Source organism: Amphibalanus amphitrite, unplaced genomic scaffold (assembly GCF_019059575.1).
Source record: "Amphibalanus amphitrite isolate SeventyFive unplaced genomic scaffold, NRLGWU_Aamphi_draft 000111F_arrow, whole genome shotgun sequence".
NCBI lineage: Eukaryota > Metazoa > Arthropoda > Thecostraca > Balanomorpha > Balanidae > Amphibalanus > Amphibalanus amphitrite.
The window spans coordinates 26,558-44,412 of NW_024881606.1; the positions used below are offsets into that span (position 1 = coordinate 26,558).

Sequence of the window (17,855 nt, forward strand, 5' to 3'; positions counted from 1 at the left end):
TAGATCCACTGTACATCTCGCACGCCCGCGCTCACCAGGGCGCGCGCTCCCGTGTCGCGCCAGCCGGTGGTGGTGCGGAGCCGCCGTGGGGCCGTTGCTTCGGCCACCGCGCGCAGTGGGTCGCCGCTTCTTTGTGAGGCTGCCAGACAGCTCAGTCTGGCAGCGAGCAGGTCCCGGCGTGCTCTCACGGGAACCAGACCGGCTTCCGCGAGGAGCGGGTCCCTCGGCGTGCTCACGGGGCACCCGGTGATAACGCGGGCTGCGGCGCGCATCTCAATCTCCAGTAGCTCTACGTGGGACTCGGACGCTGCAGGGAGCCATGCAGCCGCCGCGTATTCCAGGGCACCGCGGATGTAGCCGTTGGCTACTACTCGCAGCTGTGGCTCCCGCAGACCCCAGGAACGTCCGGTCATCTTACGGAGCTGTGCGATCCTCGGCTTGGTCTTCTTCCGGACGCGCGCGCAGTGCTCGCCCATGTGAAGTTGCCGGTCCAGGGTTACACCGAGAAGGTGAAGGTGTCTCCCAGCGTCCACTCGTGCCCCGTCTACGTGGATGTACAGGTCCCGGGCGTCGACGTAGTGCTGCGACAGGGCTAAAACTTGCGTCTTGCTTCCTGCCAGCCGCATCTTCCAGTCGCGGGCCCATTTCGCTATGGCATCCGCCGCTTGTTGAGCCCGGTCCCTGGCTTCCGCTATCGTACCGCCGGAACACAGTGTTGCGGTGTCATCGGCGTACAGGAAGACAGAGGTGCCCGGGATCCGCTTCAGCGCCGCCACGAGGTCCGCCGACCACAGCGTGAACAGGGTCGGTGCGAGGACGGACCCCTGCGGCAGGCCAGCTCGGAATGGGCGGTTCCGGCTCCGTGACCCATTGACCTCCGCGCTTGAGTTCGCAGCTGGAGGACTCCTTACGCCGTTTGGTATTATATTCAGCCAGCTGGCAACTGGCGAGACAGCCACGCTAGACCCAGGAGGACCTGGCGTCAATCTACGCGCGGCACGATCGAAATTATTGGTGAACCGGGCGCGGGCGAGGTCGGGTGGTCGGGTGGTCAGTGGTGGGTCCGTGGTGCCATTCGCAACAAGCACTGATCAGTGGGGCACCCTGTTCCACTGCCATCCACTCGGACATTCACACCTTTCCGTGCTTCTATCCTCAGGACATCCTTCCTCCTTCTATCCTTCTCCTCCACGCCGCAACTCCCCTCCGGGCTGGACAGGCAACTTTATCTCATGCGGTCTGCTCCCTTGGAGCGGCACCGCTGCTCCCGAGGGAGCGCACCCCGTAGCCGGGTGCAGTGAGTGCCTTGGTGCTGGGTGGCCTGTCCTCTGGACGGGCTCAGCCCCGGCGACTCACTAGGGTGCCTGCCCAGACCAATGTCTCCCCCTTTATCCTATCATCCTCCCGGCTCTGAAATGGTCTTGCCAGACCGAAAGGGCCTAACCCAACAAAACAAACAAACAAAACACTCGGACATTAATTAATCTTTGAGAAGAAAAAACGTGCGCCCGATCTACCAGCCCTCAAAGAGGACCGAAGGGCCTGATAATTCGTGTCAGACTCAGTAAATCATGGTATGGGTTCATAACTGAGTCAAAATATGATTGTTGGTCCCTCGCAAATTTGCATTTATTTCACAGCAGAATGGCAATTCGGCATGATAACAACATAGACTCCCAGCAACAGACCACATAGCAAAAGCGGCTCAAATCGCAGCATTCGCTGACCATCTCGAATCGCCGCCATTGTGGAAACATGTGTTGTGCAATCAAAAACATCGAGCACGCATCAAATAACAGCGACATCAACACTCGACTGTGACAGTGCCGTAAACTAGGGCTGATTGGATCAACGGGATTCATTGTAACTCTGCCTAAACAGAACTAACTGCTGTAAATAGACTGGCTCTCTGGAGTTGCTCGTATCTTTCAACAAAGCAAACCAGTCCGAACATGTAACTCTTCGGCAACAAGACTTTCAGCTTTAAAATAGTTATTACTTAACGGCGAAAATGCCGTCTAGCAAGTATGATCCTTTCCGAAGATAGAACTCTTCTCTGGAATGACGGTATCCGCCGTATCTCGACAGCTGCGATCGGCAGGCTTGGTGAAGAGCTCAGTCACGGAAGACCTCAGTCTCCGCAGTTCCGCGGAGCAGCAATGACCTGTCCTGAGTACCACGGCGGCGCGGATGGCCCCTCCGGGGCCGACCTGCGTCTAATCGTACATCTGACCGGCCGCCACCTTTTTCACGCTAAAACTGGCGCCGTTGATGTGGTCTAGCCGGTTAAGGTAGATCATCTTACCCACTAGCTTGCCGTTGGCGTCACGCCAAAAGTCGAACTGACACACGCCTGTGTTACAGATGGGCGTGGCCTCGGGGTTTTCCAGTTTGAGCGCTCCCAGCTCCATCATGAAGAACAGGGCGTAGCCATACAGGACGGCGCCGTGTGTCACGGCGGCCACGGTCGTCCGCCGCGGCGCCTGGCGGTCGGAGGAGGAACTACCTGATGTAGATGACGCTGCGGTCGACTCTGGCACAGTCTCGTTGACGATCGACTGAAAAGAACGGAAGATATAGCGTGTGAAGACATAGGTACCTGGCAGAACATGAAATTAAGGACTAAAAAACATTTAACAGAAGCGGATTGGTACTTGCGGATTGGTACTTGCTATCGACGAAAGCTGCAGGACATACACAGATCAGAATTAAGGTATGTAAGTACGTACACTTGAAACTGAGAGAACATTATAAACTAGGAACCTATATGGGCACATTTGACGGACACGAATTACGACGGATGCAGTGCAGTTGTCAAAGTTTATATAATCACAACGTATCACGGTTGATGCTACTAAAGTTATGCTTCAATCGTCAACTTATACGCTATAGCCTATGGACGTCACCAACACGAGTCTTAAACATGGAGCAGAGTCGTCATTCGACGTACGTCATGCATTATGCATCAGTGATGAATTTGCATAGCTGTGTGTCGAAACATTACCGTGGTATCCAATGTCACAAGCACGGGCGGAATGACTAAATCTCACCTGCGCACCTAGCCTGAGAACGTGTCTGACTCTGAACAGTTAAGCATGAATGGTCTTCAGCCATCGATACTAAACCTTCCATCCATCGTTCGCTGTCTTGTCCGTTCTCTCTGTCCCTCTGTGCATGTAAGTCCGTCTGTTCATGTGTTTGTCTGTCCGTCTGTTCGCATGTCCGTCCGTCCGTGTCTGTCTGTAATTCATCCTTTGTCCGTCAGTCTGTTCGTCTGCTCGTTCGTCCATCCGTCCATCCTTCCGTTCGTTCCTCCTTCACCCCGATCGGCGTTAGACTTTCAGCCCACTCGGTACCCACCCAGAAGAAGTCTGTGATTCGCTGGTGTGCACTCTCCGAGGGCTCTGTCTCTCTGTCTGTATGTCTGTCTGTCTGTCTGTCTCTCTGTACTTCCGTCTGTACGTCTGTCTGTCTGTCTGTATGTCTCTCTGTTCTGTGTTGGACAGTCTATCTGCTCGGTACATACCCAGAAGAAGTCTGTGATTCGCTGGTGCACGCTCTCCGAGGGCTCTGTCTGTCTGTCTGTATGTCTCCCTATTCTGTGTTGGACAGTCTATCTGCACGGCACGTACCCAGAAGAAGTCTGTGATTCGCTGGTGCACGCTCTCCGAGGGCTCGCCTCCCTCCGGAGTGTAGTGGTAGACGTCTTTGCCGGATTTCTGCATCATCTCGAACCATTCGGCCTCGGGAATGCCCTCACAAACGCCATAGAACTGTAAAAGAAAAAAGCGACATCGCCGTAATGGGATAATTCAACATGTTACCCGACAAAGAATGCAGATGCAGCCGGCACGGTGCAGGAAGGGGAGGAATGCGAAAGGGCGAGGGCAGCTACGAAGGTCTCACGTGGATGCTGTATATGGCACGGCGTGGAATGTCTAAAAGCAGGATAAAACCATAGGTGTGCGTAATTTCAATCTACAAACGATGGGGCAATAACGTTGCACACTTGTATCAACAAAATCACACATGCCGTCGCTTTGTTACACTTGGGGCGTTACGATTTAAAATATTGCACGGTGCATCGCTCGGTCTGACAAAAATCGCAAGTGTGCAACCTGAGCCAAAGCTACGTAGGTATATTCTGCTGGTGTTCCTCAATACACCCTGATCAATGTCTGCTTAGATACCCGTGATTTAACGATAAATAAGACTGAAGGTGACTAACCGTAACCAATAAATATTGGCCTGGAAGTCAATTTCACAAACGATGTTTTATCCACATTGAATGATCGCATGAAGGACTTGTTGCTGGCTTATCAATGGTAGTTGGCACTGCGTCGTAAATCTAAATGACGAACCGAGTGAAACGTCCCCACTTGAATTCGATTTATCCGAGTTACGTAAGTGAGAAATCCCAGCCAGAGTTATCAGCGTCTAGTCATTGCTGGGTGTGTTCAATGTTCAGTGACTTGCGCCACGAGTCAACAGGCTATAGTCTCAGACACAGAGTAACGACAATCACAGGGGTCGCTATCGGATCGCGTCTATCTATCTGAGAAATCGAAACCAACAGCCAGCCAGATAGGTACAGAGTATAGAGGTCACGGTCAACAGCTCAAGTTTCATAGGTTTCGACGCAAGTGAATGCGACTTTGCCCTTTGCCGAATGAGGAATCATCGAGTGTGACGCATGTCGTAACTTTCTTTCACCGAAATCGCGTGAGATTCGTATTCTGGTCATTGCGTCGGTCGAGGAAACAGGCCTTGACTGGTAAGTGATGACAAATCGAAGGCAGCGACCAGTGACCATTTTCTTATGATAATGGGCAAGGGATAACCAACTGGCGACGACCTGAGAAATGAGAATGTCATGGCCATGGAAGGAGTTTCTTAGTTTTCATAAGCATTTCTGTATGATTCGCAATATATCTGCTCAGCTGATCTGACATGAAACCTTCAGCTATGACCCTTGAATTTGTGCCTAAGCAGCGCTGCATTATTTGCTGTCCAGTGCACGGTCACAAGAATTTGTCCAGCGTCTATGACAGAGTTTCCCATTGCTGCCCGCATCAGGCAGCTCCCGCATCTATACGTTGTCCGTCTATCATGGTTCTGTTCGCCACAGCTGCGTTCCAACAGCCGCCACATTCCGAATGAAGCCCCACGATGGTGCGATGAGCCGCCGCAAGACACGCAACGCTCAGTTTCGTCAACGTTCAACACGCAACGAAACTGGGATCGGGATGCCTTTCCCCGTGACTCCGGCTGCCAGCAGTATTGACGGTAGCACTCCGGCTGTCAGAAATGAGAACTCACAAGTATACATGCATGACTATGATGGTAGCCAGCATGTGACTTCGGCTGTCTGAGGGTGGCCTGACATTGGCACCTGCCCCTAATGTCAGAGGCATCGACGGTATACGAACGGTATTGCACGGTAGCACGTGCATAAAAAACAAAGTCCCGGTCAGACCTCTCCTCTCCAATCAGTCCCTCCCCCAGTCCTTTGACACCCAAGCCAGCGGACCAGTGACACCCAGCCGGCTGAGGTCAGTGACCTGTGCAGGGGTCACCTAAGGTCACTACCCCACCGGACTGACGTCAGTGGTGCTGGTTGGCTTCAGTGTGTTTAGCAGGGTCCAGTCACTCCATCCGGGTACCACCCTAGAGGAAACTCAACACCCTGCCAATGTTTGACCGTGCAAACTGCAGCCTGCGCTCACTTGTTCGCGGCACCAGAGCGGCACAGGATTAACTTCGCCTATGATAAAATATTGCGCCTACACTCTACAGGTTATTTGCCCTTTAATTAACAGCCTTGAAAAGTTCAGTCATGATCATTTCCATAATCTTTCCCATAATTTTCAGAATGTTCAGTCACCTTTTCTATGAGCCTCGGGTCGACGATGACCTGTTGCCGGTCGCCCGCCAGTTCCAGTGCCGTCTTGTACGCCCGGATCAGCGGCGAAGAGTAGATCCGGTCAATGGGGATGTTGTTCTTCTGAAAACGGACAGATACTGTGTCAGCTTCGGGAAAATGGGAGCAGTCATCCGGTGAAACAAGTAACCGAGTGTAGCTGTACTGTAGCTATATCAATATTTCAAAATCCGTGTAATGTTATTCGTAAATTAGCAAGGTTGATTCGATGACAAACTAAGATCATATAAGATAAGACTAAGAACACTTGTGTAAAAGGGGTATTGATAATTTGTACGGTATGTAAATATACAGATAAATACATAAACATTTACACTTTACAGGTTGAGCATGAAATGGGTCCGAGACCTACGATAAATAGAAATTTCTAATATATCTTAGTCTAGCAAGAAATGAAGCCAAGGCAATTTTAACACATCATAATAATATGGTGATAGTAATAGAAAATCCATTTATCATAATAAATTGGATCGCAGCCGAACGCATTAAGACCACTGTCATTCGCAAGCCTGACCTTTGCGGGTGGCACCCGAATGAATAGCGCTATTAATATCGCCAAATCACGAGCCCCGTCCATCGCGCCTCGCTGTGAGTGACATTCAGCGTCCGAGCTCTCGACACCGGCGTGACCCGAAGCTGGATATATGGGCCGGCTCAGGGGCGCGAGATGGCCCCGCCTACCACGGGATGGATCAATATGAATGGCTGCACGGGCCGCGCGCGGTCGCGGTCGGTCGGGGTCGAGGTCGGCGCTAAAAGCGCAGCTGCGTTCACTTTGTCACCGGGAGGCTGCTCGGAGGCGACTCGCCAGAAAATCGATGGAGAGATGGGAGGTAAACTGAGCACTGAGCCTTCGAGAAACACGGCGAAGCGAAGAACGGAACAGCTTACAGCTCAGGGGTGGTTTTACAAGACTTACAAGACAGTTACAAGACTGAAAGCACTTCCACGCGAGAGTTTGGGACTGAGGATAGATACAGATGCAGCAGACATCAAACACATGTGAATGGACGTATGGACGAGTCACTAAGCAGCATGCATATGCTCGTGTCCATCTCGTCCTTTCCAAACGTATACCCCGCTCAACAAGTGCACAACAATTTCCATTGGCACGATATGCTTTGAAATGGAAACGGACGTCGTATCATGAATCACTGCACTTTATCTGATGCTCAATCATTGAATTTTCAGGGCCCATGGCCAAATGGGCCCATGACGACCGTAATATTGAGTATGTAGAGCGGCGTTATGAGAGCAGGGCTGCGGGGTCGGAGTCGCAGTCGGAGTCGGTCGGAGTCGACAGTCTTGAGTGGAGTCGGAGTAGGAGTCGGAGTAGTTTTTGGAAACCGGAGCCGGAGTCCGAAGAGTCACCGAGAATCCATCGACTCCGCAGACCTGGCAGGGCTGCGATATCGGAGCTGGAGTCGGTCAGAGTCGATAGTTCTGCTCGGAGTCGGAATCGGAATTGGTTTATGGAAGCCGGAGTCAGAGTCGGAGTCACCGAAAATCCATCGGCTCCGCAGCCCTAGATGAGTTGATATTACGCCGAGAAATATTTGAGAGCTGAGCGCTGGGAGCTGAGCCGGGAAGCGGAGCTGGTCGCTTTGTGGGGCGTGACACACAGCACCGACCACAGGAATGGGAGTGGTACGGGAGAAGCCAGACGACATAATTGCCTACAGTAAGCCAGACGACAGCTGAATCAACAAGAGGGCAAGTACACACAAAACACGAGCACATGTTTATTGTTTACTTAATAAACATGGTCCGCATTCCAACAACACTATCCTTCCCTACGTTGTGTCCAACGACAGACAGACAGACGTTTATTCGGAGCCTCCATACAATGGGTTTTGTGGCTTCCACGTCATATAGGTACAATGCGAAATAAAAATATAAAATATCTAGTTAAAACCACATAGCATAAGCACAAGCACACTAAAAACCACTAAACACCATTCCATTCCTTACTAGCAAGAAAAACGCCATACAGCCCGATCCCCGCCGTTCTATCAGCTCTCTGGGACTCACCCTGAAGTACTTTCCGAGGAGCTCCGCCTCCTGTTGGCCCTGTTCGGTGAGCGAGCTGTCTGTGCGGCCCGAGACCAGGTGCTGCAGGTTGCTGGTGCACTGGCCACTGACGGACACAAACACATGGGTTAGAACTTCAGAGTTGATGTTAATTATCTATCACCTAGTTGATTACGGCCTATCATGATGTTAATTGTTAGTCATTGTCAAGGGTTATATGTAGGGTTTTTTGACGAGTCATGGTGGGCGACCCTGACGCGCGGATTCCTAACTCGCTAATGACTCACAGCCGCTTCACGAGTCACGCTTAATTACCGTGGGGCAGAGTCAACGAGTCAGTCGATAAGTCAGTATCAGTGACCATGCGCCGTCAACGCCATGCAATGAACAAACTCTCTATATGACTTAAAAGACATGCAGGTAAAAATCGTTATCAAGACATCTATCAAGATACATAGGTAAAGCAAAAAAGGTACCTCGCGTATGAAAAAAAAAACAATTCGTGGTTACTGACATTGACTGCCACAGATGAAATTCACATGTCATAGGTATCTGACCGTTGTTTAGCTGCTATCATTTGATTATTTCCTTCCCGTTTTCCAGTCTATCTGCAGTTGCCGTGCGGAATTTGCCCTCGATTCCTGGACTCTGCACCGGAGCCGGCCTGGCCTGGAGGAATGTTTGTGCGTCCCTTGGATATACGACCAGATCATAATGTCCTGGTCAATGTCACATTTCTGTCACAGCCTGCCAGGCAGAGATAATAAGACGTCTGGGGTGACCGACCAGTTCCCCGGCATATGAACGGACATTTAGGTCTGGATATTGCAATACGATACCATGCAATGCTATTTGATTCCCACATCTCTGGCTATGTCAGAACGATATCGTGTTTCCAAATGGATGTCGCATTTCGGTAATGAGTCACGTTTCCCTGTGTGCCCTTGAGGGTGGCATCGCCCGGCGTTCCTTCGTTCCGTCGTTCGTTGACCCGGTGACAAGTTGGCGAGACTAGTTAGAAGTGAGAGCACCTCTGAGCGTTCCCTAGTAAGATATCCTGCTAGCCTCGAGGAGCCATGAGGCCTTGAGCCATGACAGGGTGAATAAAAAAGCGACGGTGTCCACCACGATCATAACCGCCACAAAACAAATGGCGTCTTCTCGGTCGGCGATTTGGTTCCTATTAATCAACAAATGGAAATTATTTTTTTTTTTAAGAAAATTTCAAACGAAACATTCATATGCCAATATCCCACCCATTGTATGCAAACGCATTTCCGTTGCTGAATCTGCTGCATTGTCCGAGCTGATTTACCAGAGCCACTGCTCACTGGGTCGATACCTGACTGGAGGGGCATATCGACAATCAACAGTTGAGTGCCGATCCAATAACTCGTTCTCTGAAAACACCATCGACCGCCGCGCCGTCGGCGCCGTCACTGTTCAGGCGCCCGGAGTTGACGTTGGTGATGAGCAGACGACACCCATTCTCACTTCTGTCGGTGCACGTGTACTTTGGAGACGGCCGATATGGCTAGCAAAGATAAATTTCAATGACCTTATCTCCCGACGATCACCTTGAGACTTTATCACAGCTGTCGGCAATCATTTGGCTCGTCTTGTCTTGTCTCGGGACTAGCTATACGCCTGTTACCACGGCACCCACCGGGGGCTCGGTGACCGCTGACCGGCCCCTGTGACCCCGTGACCCCAGTGACCTGGTGACCTCGTCGACCACGCCGAAGAGGTGTGACCCCTCGCAGTCACTCCTGATATCGTATCGCGCGCGCAGGCCGCCGCCGCCGCCGCGCGGGCCTCGATTACCTCAAGTGGAGATGATAAGGGCAATGCGACTTGCGCAGTCCCCATGCTGGTGGCTGGAGTGGCTGCTCAGAGCTCAGACGGGGTCCACTCTCGGGGTCGCGTCCCCGAGTCTAGCTGTGCTCCCAGGTTGATCCCAGGATCATGCCGGGTCCCAGGAACCTGCAGGGTCCTTTCCTTGACTCACGGGTGGGACCGAACTATGAGTTTGACTTTGGTCCCAAGATCAGGCCCGGTGCCTGAGCGTCTATATGGGCGGAGTCAGGGTACGAGTCAAGGCACAATGTCCGACTGAGTCCGCGCCTGGTCTTCGGGCTGGGTCCCGGTCTTACTGCCTGTGTCTGGCCTACGGGTCTGACTCAAACAGTTCAGGTCTGGCGTGGTCTGAGTCTGGATGCTATCCCAGCTGCGAGAGAGAGAGAGAGAGAGAGAGAGAGAGAGAGAGAGAGAGAGAGAGAGAGAGAGAGAGAGAGAGAGAGAGAGAGAGAGAGGAGAGAGGCTCTGTGCGGGGGCATACAGTATCGGGGTGATTGAGCAGCCACATAGACGTAGGCTTCGCTGGTCAGGTAAAACAAAAACAAAAAACAAAAACGGTAAAATTGACACTCAGACACCGAGGGTCAAGATCCTCCCATATCGGCATTTATGTGCTAGGAGAAGGTAGCAAGTCCCACCGAGCATAAAAGCACAGGCACACAATAATGGCAGTGCTGGAGACCGTGTGCCCCTTTACAGGAAAGCGAGCCAGTCACAACCGTTCCCGGAGTGTCGTCAGTCCTGACTACGACACTCCTGGGCACAATTCAGTATGACGAGGACTCTGGGTGGCTAAATATTCCCATTATACTTTTTCCATGTCTTTGGAGTGATATGCAGTTTCCGGGCCACCTCTGACTTAGCTGACCGTTTGTGGACCTGGACAGTTGGACACCTGTTCAGACTTACTCGTCAAGGTAGGAATAAGGTAGGAGTGAAAAGAGGATGTAAAGCCACATCACGCTCATATCCACTAATGGCGGGCGTGGTGACACCCGGAAGTTCTACAATTTCAGGACCATTTCATACGCTTCCGTGCTCACGCCCTATGTGAACAGCATGGGCAATTCGCGCTAATTTAGACCGGAACTACACTAAAACAAACACAATGTGAGGGGTGTGGCAGTACCATCCCCTCCCCAGCCCGATGATATCGCTTCGTTTCATGGCAGTAGCATTCAGACAATGCAGGGATGAATCAGAGCCCGTATGTGTGGGTGTTGATAACCCGAGCTTATGAGCCCGGGTTATGCGGGGTCCATAACGAGCATTGACGAATTGCTTGGGTTGTGTATCAGGCATACGAACATACATGATGACACAGGCTATCGAACAAAACCGTTTTAATGCCCCTGAGCATAGGCTCAACAGGAGTTCATTTGTATAAATTTCATTCGAGGAGAGAGGTCTTCGTGTTTATTCGGTAATGCTTTTTGTCTGAATCTAATGAGCAAGGGCGAGGCCCCAGATCAGCCACATCAAAGAAGGCATGGGTTGTTTAGGTCAGAATGAGATTATTTGCCTTCCTTGTGCCGCAGGCGTCTGACAGATGGCCTAAACAGTAAACAAGCCCAGCGGTACCTCCATATCTGCGGTTCCTGGAACGACTCAGACACAAACTGCCGAAGGACCGCCCTCGCTGCCAGGCACGGTAAGGATAATTTCAGCCGCGCGAATTGGAACGGGCCAACCATTTCACACAGCGATCTGAAATTTGAGCACCTCTTTTGGCTCGCCCCATCCCCAACGTGACTTGCAACAATTGTTTGAAACCGTGACGAGAGCCTCCAGCGGCCGCTGCACACGGTCCGAGAGCGTCATGGTGACCAGAAAGTAGCAAACAGCGTGCCGGTTAGTGACCAGCGGAGTGTCGTCATGGACCAGTAGTGCATTCAGGGACCAATTCAGTGTCGTCAGTGACCAGTGGTGTCGTCAGTGACCTGCAGTACTGTCAGTCACCAGTAGTGCCGTCAGCGACTAATGTCTTCAGAGACTGTAGGAGTGTAGAGCCGTCAGTGACGAGCAGAGTCTTCGGTGGCCATTAGTGTCGTCAGTGACCAGTGGTACCGTTAGTGACCAGTAGTCTCGTCGGTGACCGACCAGTGGTGCAGTCAGTGACCAGCAGAAGTGCCATCAGTGACTGTGTCGTCAGTGCCCAGCGCGGCATTGCCGGCCGGTGGCGACCACCGGCCGTCGCCGACCGCCCCCGTTGCCAGCCCCAAAGTCAAGGTCGGCTCCGGCGCGGGCTCGCCGCTGCCCGGCGGTCTAGGACCGGTCTGGGTAGTACTATCCTCCTCGCTAGCACAGTGTCACCGTTCAGAAACGAACTCGCTATGACTTAGGATGTGAGAAATACGATCGAATATAAGGTAACCTTTGACAGCAAAGGGTGACGAGGAGTTGCCACATGAACCGGTTTTGACGAGCGGAACCACGCGTGCCAAATCCACCCCTCCCCTACCAACAAAATTGAAATGAATGAAGTCGTCTTTTCAGTTTCTCCCACGGTGCAAAACACGTAGCGCTCTGGAAATGGGAGGGGACAAGAATGAGAAGGAAAGTGAGTCACATGCACTGTTCACTTTTCAATCACAGGGACAGAACTGGAAATTTATCACTGCAGGGCACGATTCGAATTTCGAAAGTAACCGCCAATATAACCCCGACTGCTCCAACTGCCCGCTCAGTCCCCAGCCCTGCTCCCGGTATCGGGACGGCGACTCAAACTCACTGTCTGATGAGCAGCAGGGTGAGCACGGGTCCGTTGGTCTCCGCCGGGTCCATGGCTGGTTCTCGCTGCTCACCGGCCCGCCACGCGCTCTCGACTGGCCGCCGCCACACCGCGAGCGACTGCTCTCTCCGCCCACCGCCCAGTATCTAATCGTGCGCGCGCCGGCGGCGGCCGCCGAGCCGGCCACACAAGGCCACGCCGCCCGCCCGCCGCCTATAGCGACAACATGCAGTGTCAGTGGGCGCGATGGGTTGCCCAGCTCAGCAGTACGGCTATGGTTTTTCATGACACCACGGTCATCAAACTTCCATCTCCGACCCAGGACGGCTCCATCGGAAAGCGCGGGCAATAAATCGAGGTGAGAGCTCAGCAAAAAAGCTCACACGGCACCGGCGGCCATTTTACCGCTCCGCCGCTGCTGCCGCCCCGCCCCCGGCCGGCCGGCGGGATGGGAGGGGAGAGGAGGGGCTGGGGCGGCCCGCCGGCCGGGAAAGGGCTGGACGAGTGTAAACTGCAGAGGTTCAGACGGCACCACGGGACCTGGGGGAAACAGGAAACAGGACACGGTCAGAAAAGGAAGGTGTCAGGTGAGCGAAACACGACCGTGGCGCTCCCTAAGAGTCAGCATGTGATTCACAGCCCACATATCACGTGAGGAATGTGCTGACGGTGCTGGCGAGCCGTCAGTGAGACCCAGACACAGCCAACGGTGTCATGGGAACTACCTGGTTTGAATCGGAGAGTATCATGGACCCCGCGGTCAGCATGCTAATGCCACCGCATTGCCTGGAGGCAGACCCCGGCCAGGTTGAAAGCCTACTGTAGTCCATCGTAGCGGTGAAATTCATCCCCCCGCCCTCTGCAGTCATCCAGTGGTATTTTCAGCCATCAGTCCTCACTCTCAGTAATTCCAACAGCTCCCCCGACAACCCAGTAAAACGCCAATATTTTGTACCAAGATCCCATTTAATAGGTATCTCTACAGGTCGAATATTTTACAAAAAACGAACACTATTGAGACAAATGTCTTATACATGTGAAAAAGAAGGGAGCCCAGGGCCACAGAGCGCGCGCGCTGGAGCCGGCATGTTCAGGTGCTCCGCCTCCGTGCGTGCCAAACAAAACATTGCGACTTTCGATATCCACGCGCAGATGAGTAAAACATTATGACATTCGAAGGTTCATATTGCAATGATCGTAAAAAGACGAATAGAAAATCACTGTGTCCATAAATGGAAAACTATAAATCGATTTATCATCGACACAATAACACCGCAGAACAATAAGAAAACTGACGAGAATCCATGCAGATACAGCGCATTGGCGTGCCACGCGCGCGCAGCCGCACGGGCTGAGCTAAGGGATAGGAAACGGTTCGCGCTCGCCGCTGCACAGTCACACGCTAGAGCGTCGCGCGCGCGCGCGCCTACGTCGCTGGCGCGTCGTCCTTATTGTCCGCGTCTGTCTGGTCACTATCGGCCGCCGCGGCCGGCGCCGGCGCGTCACCCGGCTCACCACTGGCGCCCTCTTTGTACGTCTCACTGTCGCCGTCCCCGGCGGCGGGCGCACTGCCGGCCGGGGCGGCCGCCGCGGCCGGCTCCGCCGCCTCCGCCGCCGGCGCCTCGTGCCGCTCCGAGGGAGGCGGCGAGGCCGGCGCCGGCGCGGGGGGTGGGGGCGGCGGCGCGGCCGGCGGTGGGTACGCTGCCAGCGGCACCTCCTCGGCGCCGGTGGTGGCCGCGGCAGCACTGACGGCCGGCTCTTCATCGGAGGCCGCCGCCCGGCCGCTCAGCATGGCCGCGTGCGCCTCGGCCAGCCGGCGCTCCTTGGCGTCCAGGTCCTTGTCCTTTGCGCGCCGCTCGCGCTCCATCTCGCGCGCCAGCCGCTCGGCCGCCTCCAGCTGCTCGCGCGCGCGCAGGTCCAGCGAGCCGTCCTGCTCCTTCATCAGCCGCTCGCGCTTCCGCTCCTTGAGCAGGTTGCGCTGCTCCTTGGTGAGGCCTCCCTTGATGTCCACCTTGTCTTTGAGCAGGGAGCGGATCTTCTCTCGCTCGGCACGCCGCTCGCCGCTGCTGCCCGAGCCGCCGGCCTCCTCCGAGGTGACCGTCGAGCTGGGCGTAGGCTTGGTGCGCGTCGACGAGACGGTGGCCGTGCCGCCGGGCGCCGCGCCGCTCAGACCGTTGAACAGGGACGACTGAGTCAGCAGCGGATTGGCGAACGAGGCGCCGGCCGGCCAGCCGGGAGGGCCCATCGGTGGGTACATGCCCGCCATGCCGGCCATGCTCTGCGCCGGGAACAGGGAGCCGAATGTTAGGCCGGCGGCTGAGGCGGCCGACGCTGCTGCTGCTGCCGCCCGCTTCTCCGCCTTGGTCTCGGCCTTGGTGGTGGCGTGGTCGGCGGCCGACATGGGAGGCATACCCATGCCCGGGTACATGCCCGGCAGACCCATGCCGAACATCATCGGGTTGTTCATGTCGATGCCCAACATCTTGGGGTCGATCCCATACAGTGGATGCTTGGGGTCGAGTCCCAGCGATTTCGGGTCCAGTCCGAGAGCCTTCGGGTCCAGTCCTAGGGCCTTCGGGTCCAAGCCAAATGCCTTCGGGTCAAGTCCTAACGCCTTCGGGTCGAACCCTAACGCCTTGGGGTCAAGTCCAAGCGCCTTGGGGTCCAGCCCGAGAGCTTTCGGATCGAGACCTAACGCCTTCGAATCTAGACCAAGGGCCTTTGGGTCCAGCCCTAGCGCCTTTGGGTCGAGTCCCAGGGCCTTCGGGTCCAGCCCGAGCGCCTTGAGGTCCAGACCGGCCAGGAACGGGTTCTTGGGGTCCATGCCGAAGTTCGCCATGAGCGCGGCGCTCTTAGGGTCCATACCAGCCAGCCCGGCCAGGTACGGGTTGTTCTTGGGGTCAAGTGACGCCAGAGCCTTGGGATCGAGTCCCTGTAGCAGCTTCGGGTCCAGCCCAGTCAGCAGCGGGTTGTTCTTCGGGTCCATGCTCTGTAGCAGCTTCGGGTCGAACCCGGCCAGCATCTTGGGGTCCATGCCCATGAGGAACGGGTTGGCGCCGCGCTGGCCGAGCGCCGCCAGCGCCTTGGGGTCCAGCCCGAGCTGCGCCAGCTGCTTGTTGTCCAGCCCCTGCAGCAGGCTGGGGTCGAGGCCGTACATGCCCGCCGCCGCAGCCAGCGCGGACGACGACGGGGTGGTGTGGGTGGTGGTCTGCGCCGGAGTCGTGGTGATGGACGCCATCGACGCCGCCGCCGCCGCCGCTGCCGTCGCTGACGCGATAGCCGCCGCCGTGGACGCCGCCGCGGCGGCCGACGAGGGCGCCGAGCTGCGCGGGGTGGATCGGCCGGCGCTGCCGCCCCCCGTGGACGAGCGGCTCGGTGTCGATCGCGCCGGAGACGTGGCCGACGCGCTCGACGCCGCCGTCACCGTCCACGAGCTGCCGCCGCTCGACTTGGACGCCGACGGGGAGGCCTTGGGCTCGGCCAGCATCTGCAGCAGCTTGGGGTCGATGCCCAAACTCACCAGCATCGCCGGGTCCATCTGCGCCAGCGTCTTGGGGTCCAGTCCGGCCAGCGCGGCCGAGGTGCGCGGGTCCATTCCCGCCAGCATCCCGAACATGCGCGGATCCAGACCGGCCATCATCTTGGGGTCCATCAGCATCTTAGGGTCCATGCCCTGCAGCATCTTCGGGTCCAGACCGAACATCTTGGGGTCCATCCCCATCATGGAGTAGAGTTTCGGGTCCATGGCGAGACTGGCCAGTGTCTTGGGGTCCAGTTGGCTGAGCACCCGCGGGTCCAGGCCCGCCGCGTACGGGTTCATCTTCGGGTCGAGGCCAGCCATCATGGCCAGCATCTTGGGATCGAGACCCATGGAAGCCATCGCCTTAGGGTCCAGTCCCATCGAGGCCATCGTCTTGGAGTCGAGGCCCATTGACGCCATCGTTTTCGAGTCCATCCCTGAGCTGGTTGACGCCTTCGAGTCGTGAGCCATCGAGACGGCAGCTTTCGGGTCCATTCCCAGCGAGGCCAGCATCTTGGGGTCGAGGCCCATCGCCGCCATGGCTTTGGGATCCATACCCATCGACGCCAGGGCCTTTGGATCAAGCCCCATGGAGGCTAGCACCTTGGGGTCCAGTCCCATGGCCGCCATAGCCTTGGGGTCCAGTCCCATGGCAGCCATCGATTTTGGATCCAGTCCCATCGACGCTAACGCCTTGGGGTCGAGTCCCATCGAGGCCATCGCTTTGGGATCGAGTCCCATGGAAGCCATCATCTTCGGGTCCAAGCCCATGGCGGCGAGGGCCTTGGAGTCCAAGCCCATGGCCGCCATGGATTTAGGGTCTAATCCCATGGCGGCCATGGCCTTGGGATCGAGTCCCATTGACGCCATGGCCTTTGGATCCATGCCCATCGACGCCATGATCTTGGGGTCGAGGCCGAGCGAGGACATCACGTTCTTTGGGTCTAGCCCCATGGCGGCCAGCATCTTCGGATCCATCATAGCCGCCATGGCCTTAGGGTCACTCATAGCCGCCAGCATTTTCGGGTCACTCATGGCAGCCAACATCTTGGGGTCACTCATGGCAGCCAGCATCTTGGGGTCCATGCCCATGGAGGCCATGGCCTTTGCGTCCAGCCCCATCGACGCCAGCACCTTGGGGTCCATGTACATCATGCGCGGGTCGATGCCGTACGCCGCCATCATCTTGGGATCCATGCCGTACAACAGGTTCTTGGGGTCCATGCCGAAGAGCGGGTTCTTAGGGTCCATCTTGCCGCCCAGGCCGCCGAACAGCGAGCTGCTGGTGGCGGCGCCCGACGAGCGAGACCCGGAGGCTGCCGAGGAGGAGGGCGGGCTCATGGGCGGCCGGCCGGGGCCCTTGCGGCGCTCCGAGCCCTTGGACGAGCGTGACGATGGCGAGGCCTTCTGGGCGGCCCAGTGTGGGTCCACGTCGTACATCTGGTTCTCCAGCAGCCACGGCGCCAGGTTCTTCAGCTGCGGCGCCGCAGAGCCAGACAGCTGCCGGAGAGCAGACAAGGCCGTTAGAAAGGCGAGACTGGTTGACACGTTGACAAGACGAGCATATAGACAAAACAGCTGTCACAGTGGCACGGCCAGTTACCCGGACGTGAATACCGAGGGGACCTTTATCGGAAAAAAAAAATCATGGGCAGGACCATTATAAATCATCACCATAAAACACATGACAACACATAACTAGCAGCATGGCAAAACTATGCAAACATGGTGCTGAAAATGAAATGGCATCGCCAATTTAGCATGTCCTCGAACAA

The 17,855-nt window shown here is 55.6% G+C and overlaps 2 protein-coding genes across 3 annotated transcripts in view; both read right to left on the reverse strand.

Annotated features, from left to right (window-relative positions):
* Positions 1-1,604: 1,604 nt before the first annotated feature.
* On the reverse strand, positions 1,605-12,978 carry LOC122381011 (fructose-2,6-bisphosphatase TIGAR-like). Its single transcript, XM_043364686.1, has 5 exons — positions 12,561-12,978; positions 7,973-8,078; positions 5,885-6,004; positions 3,633-3,773; positions 1,605-2,558 (listed from the first exon to the last, which is right to left on the reverse strand). The coding sequence occupies exons 1-5, from the start codon at positions 12,611-12,613 to the stop codon at positions 2,217-2,219; spliced, it is 762 nt and encodes a 253-aa protein (XP_043220621.1). The 5' UTR covers positions 12,614-12,978; the 3' UTR covers positions 1,605-2,216.
* Positions 12,979-13,507: 529 nt separating this feature from the next.
* Positions 13,508-17,855, reverse strand: part of LOC122380987 — a 70,111-nt gene continuing 65,763 nt past the window's right edge. For both annotated transcript variants that reach the window (XM_043364637.1, XM_043364638.1), the window contains one exon: positions 13,508-17,580. In XM_043364637.1, the coding sequence (XP_043220572.1) occupies positions 13,987-17,580 (3,594 nt within the window). In that variant the 3' untranslated portion in view covers positions 13,508-13,986. The remainder of the gene's footprint in view (positions 17,581-17,855) is intronic.

Coding starts and splice junctions, on each gene's coding strand:
- LOC122381011 (XM_043364686.1), bottom strand. CDS start 12,613: ATGGACCCGGCGGAGACCAACGGACCCGTGCTCACCCTGCTGCTCATC. Junction 8,079..12,560: donor ACCCTGCTGCTCATCAGACA/GTGAGTTTGAGT, acceptor TGTGTCCGTCAG/TGGCCAGTGCACCAGCAACC. Junction 3,774..5,884: donor ACCCGAGGCTCATAGAAAAG/GTGACTGAACAT, acceptor TTTCTTTTACAG/TTCTATGGCGTTTGTGAGGG.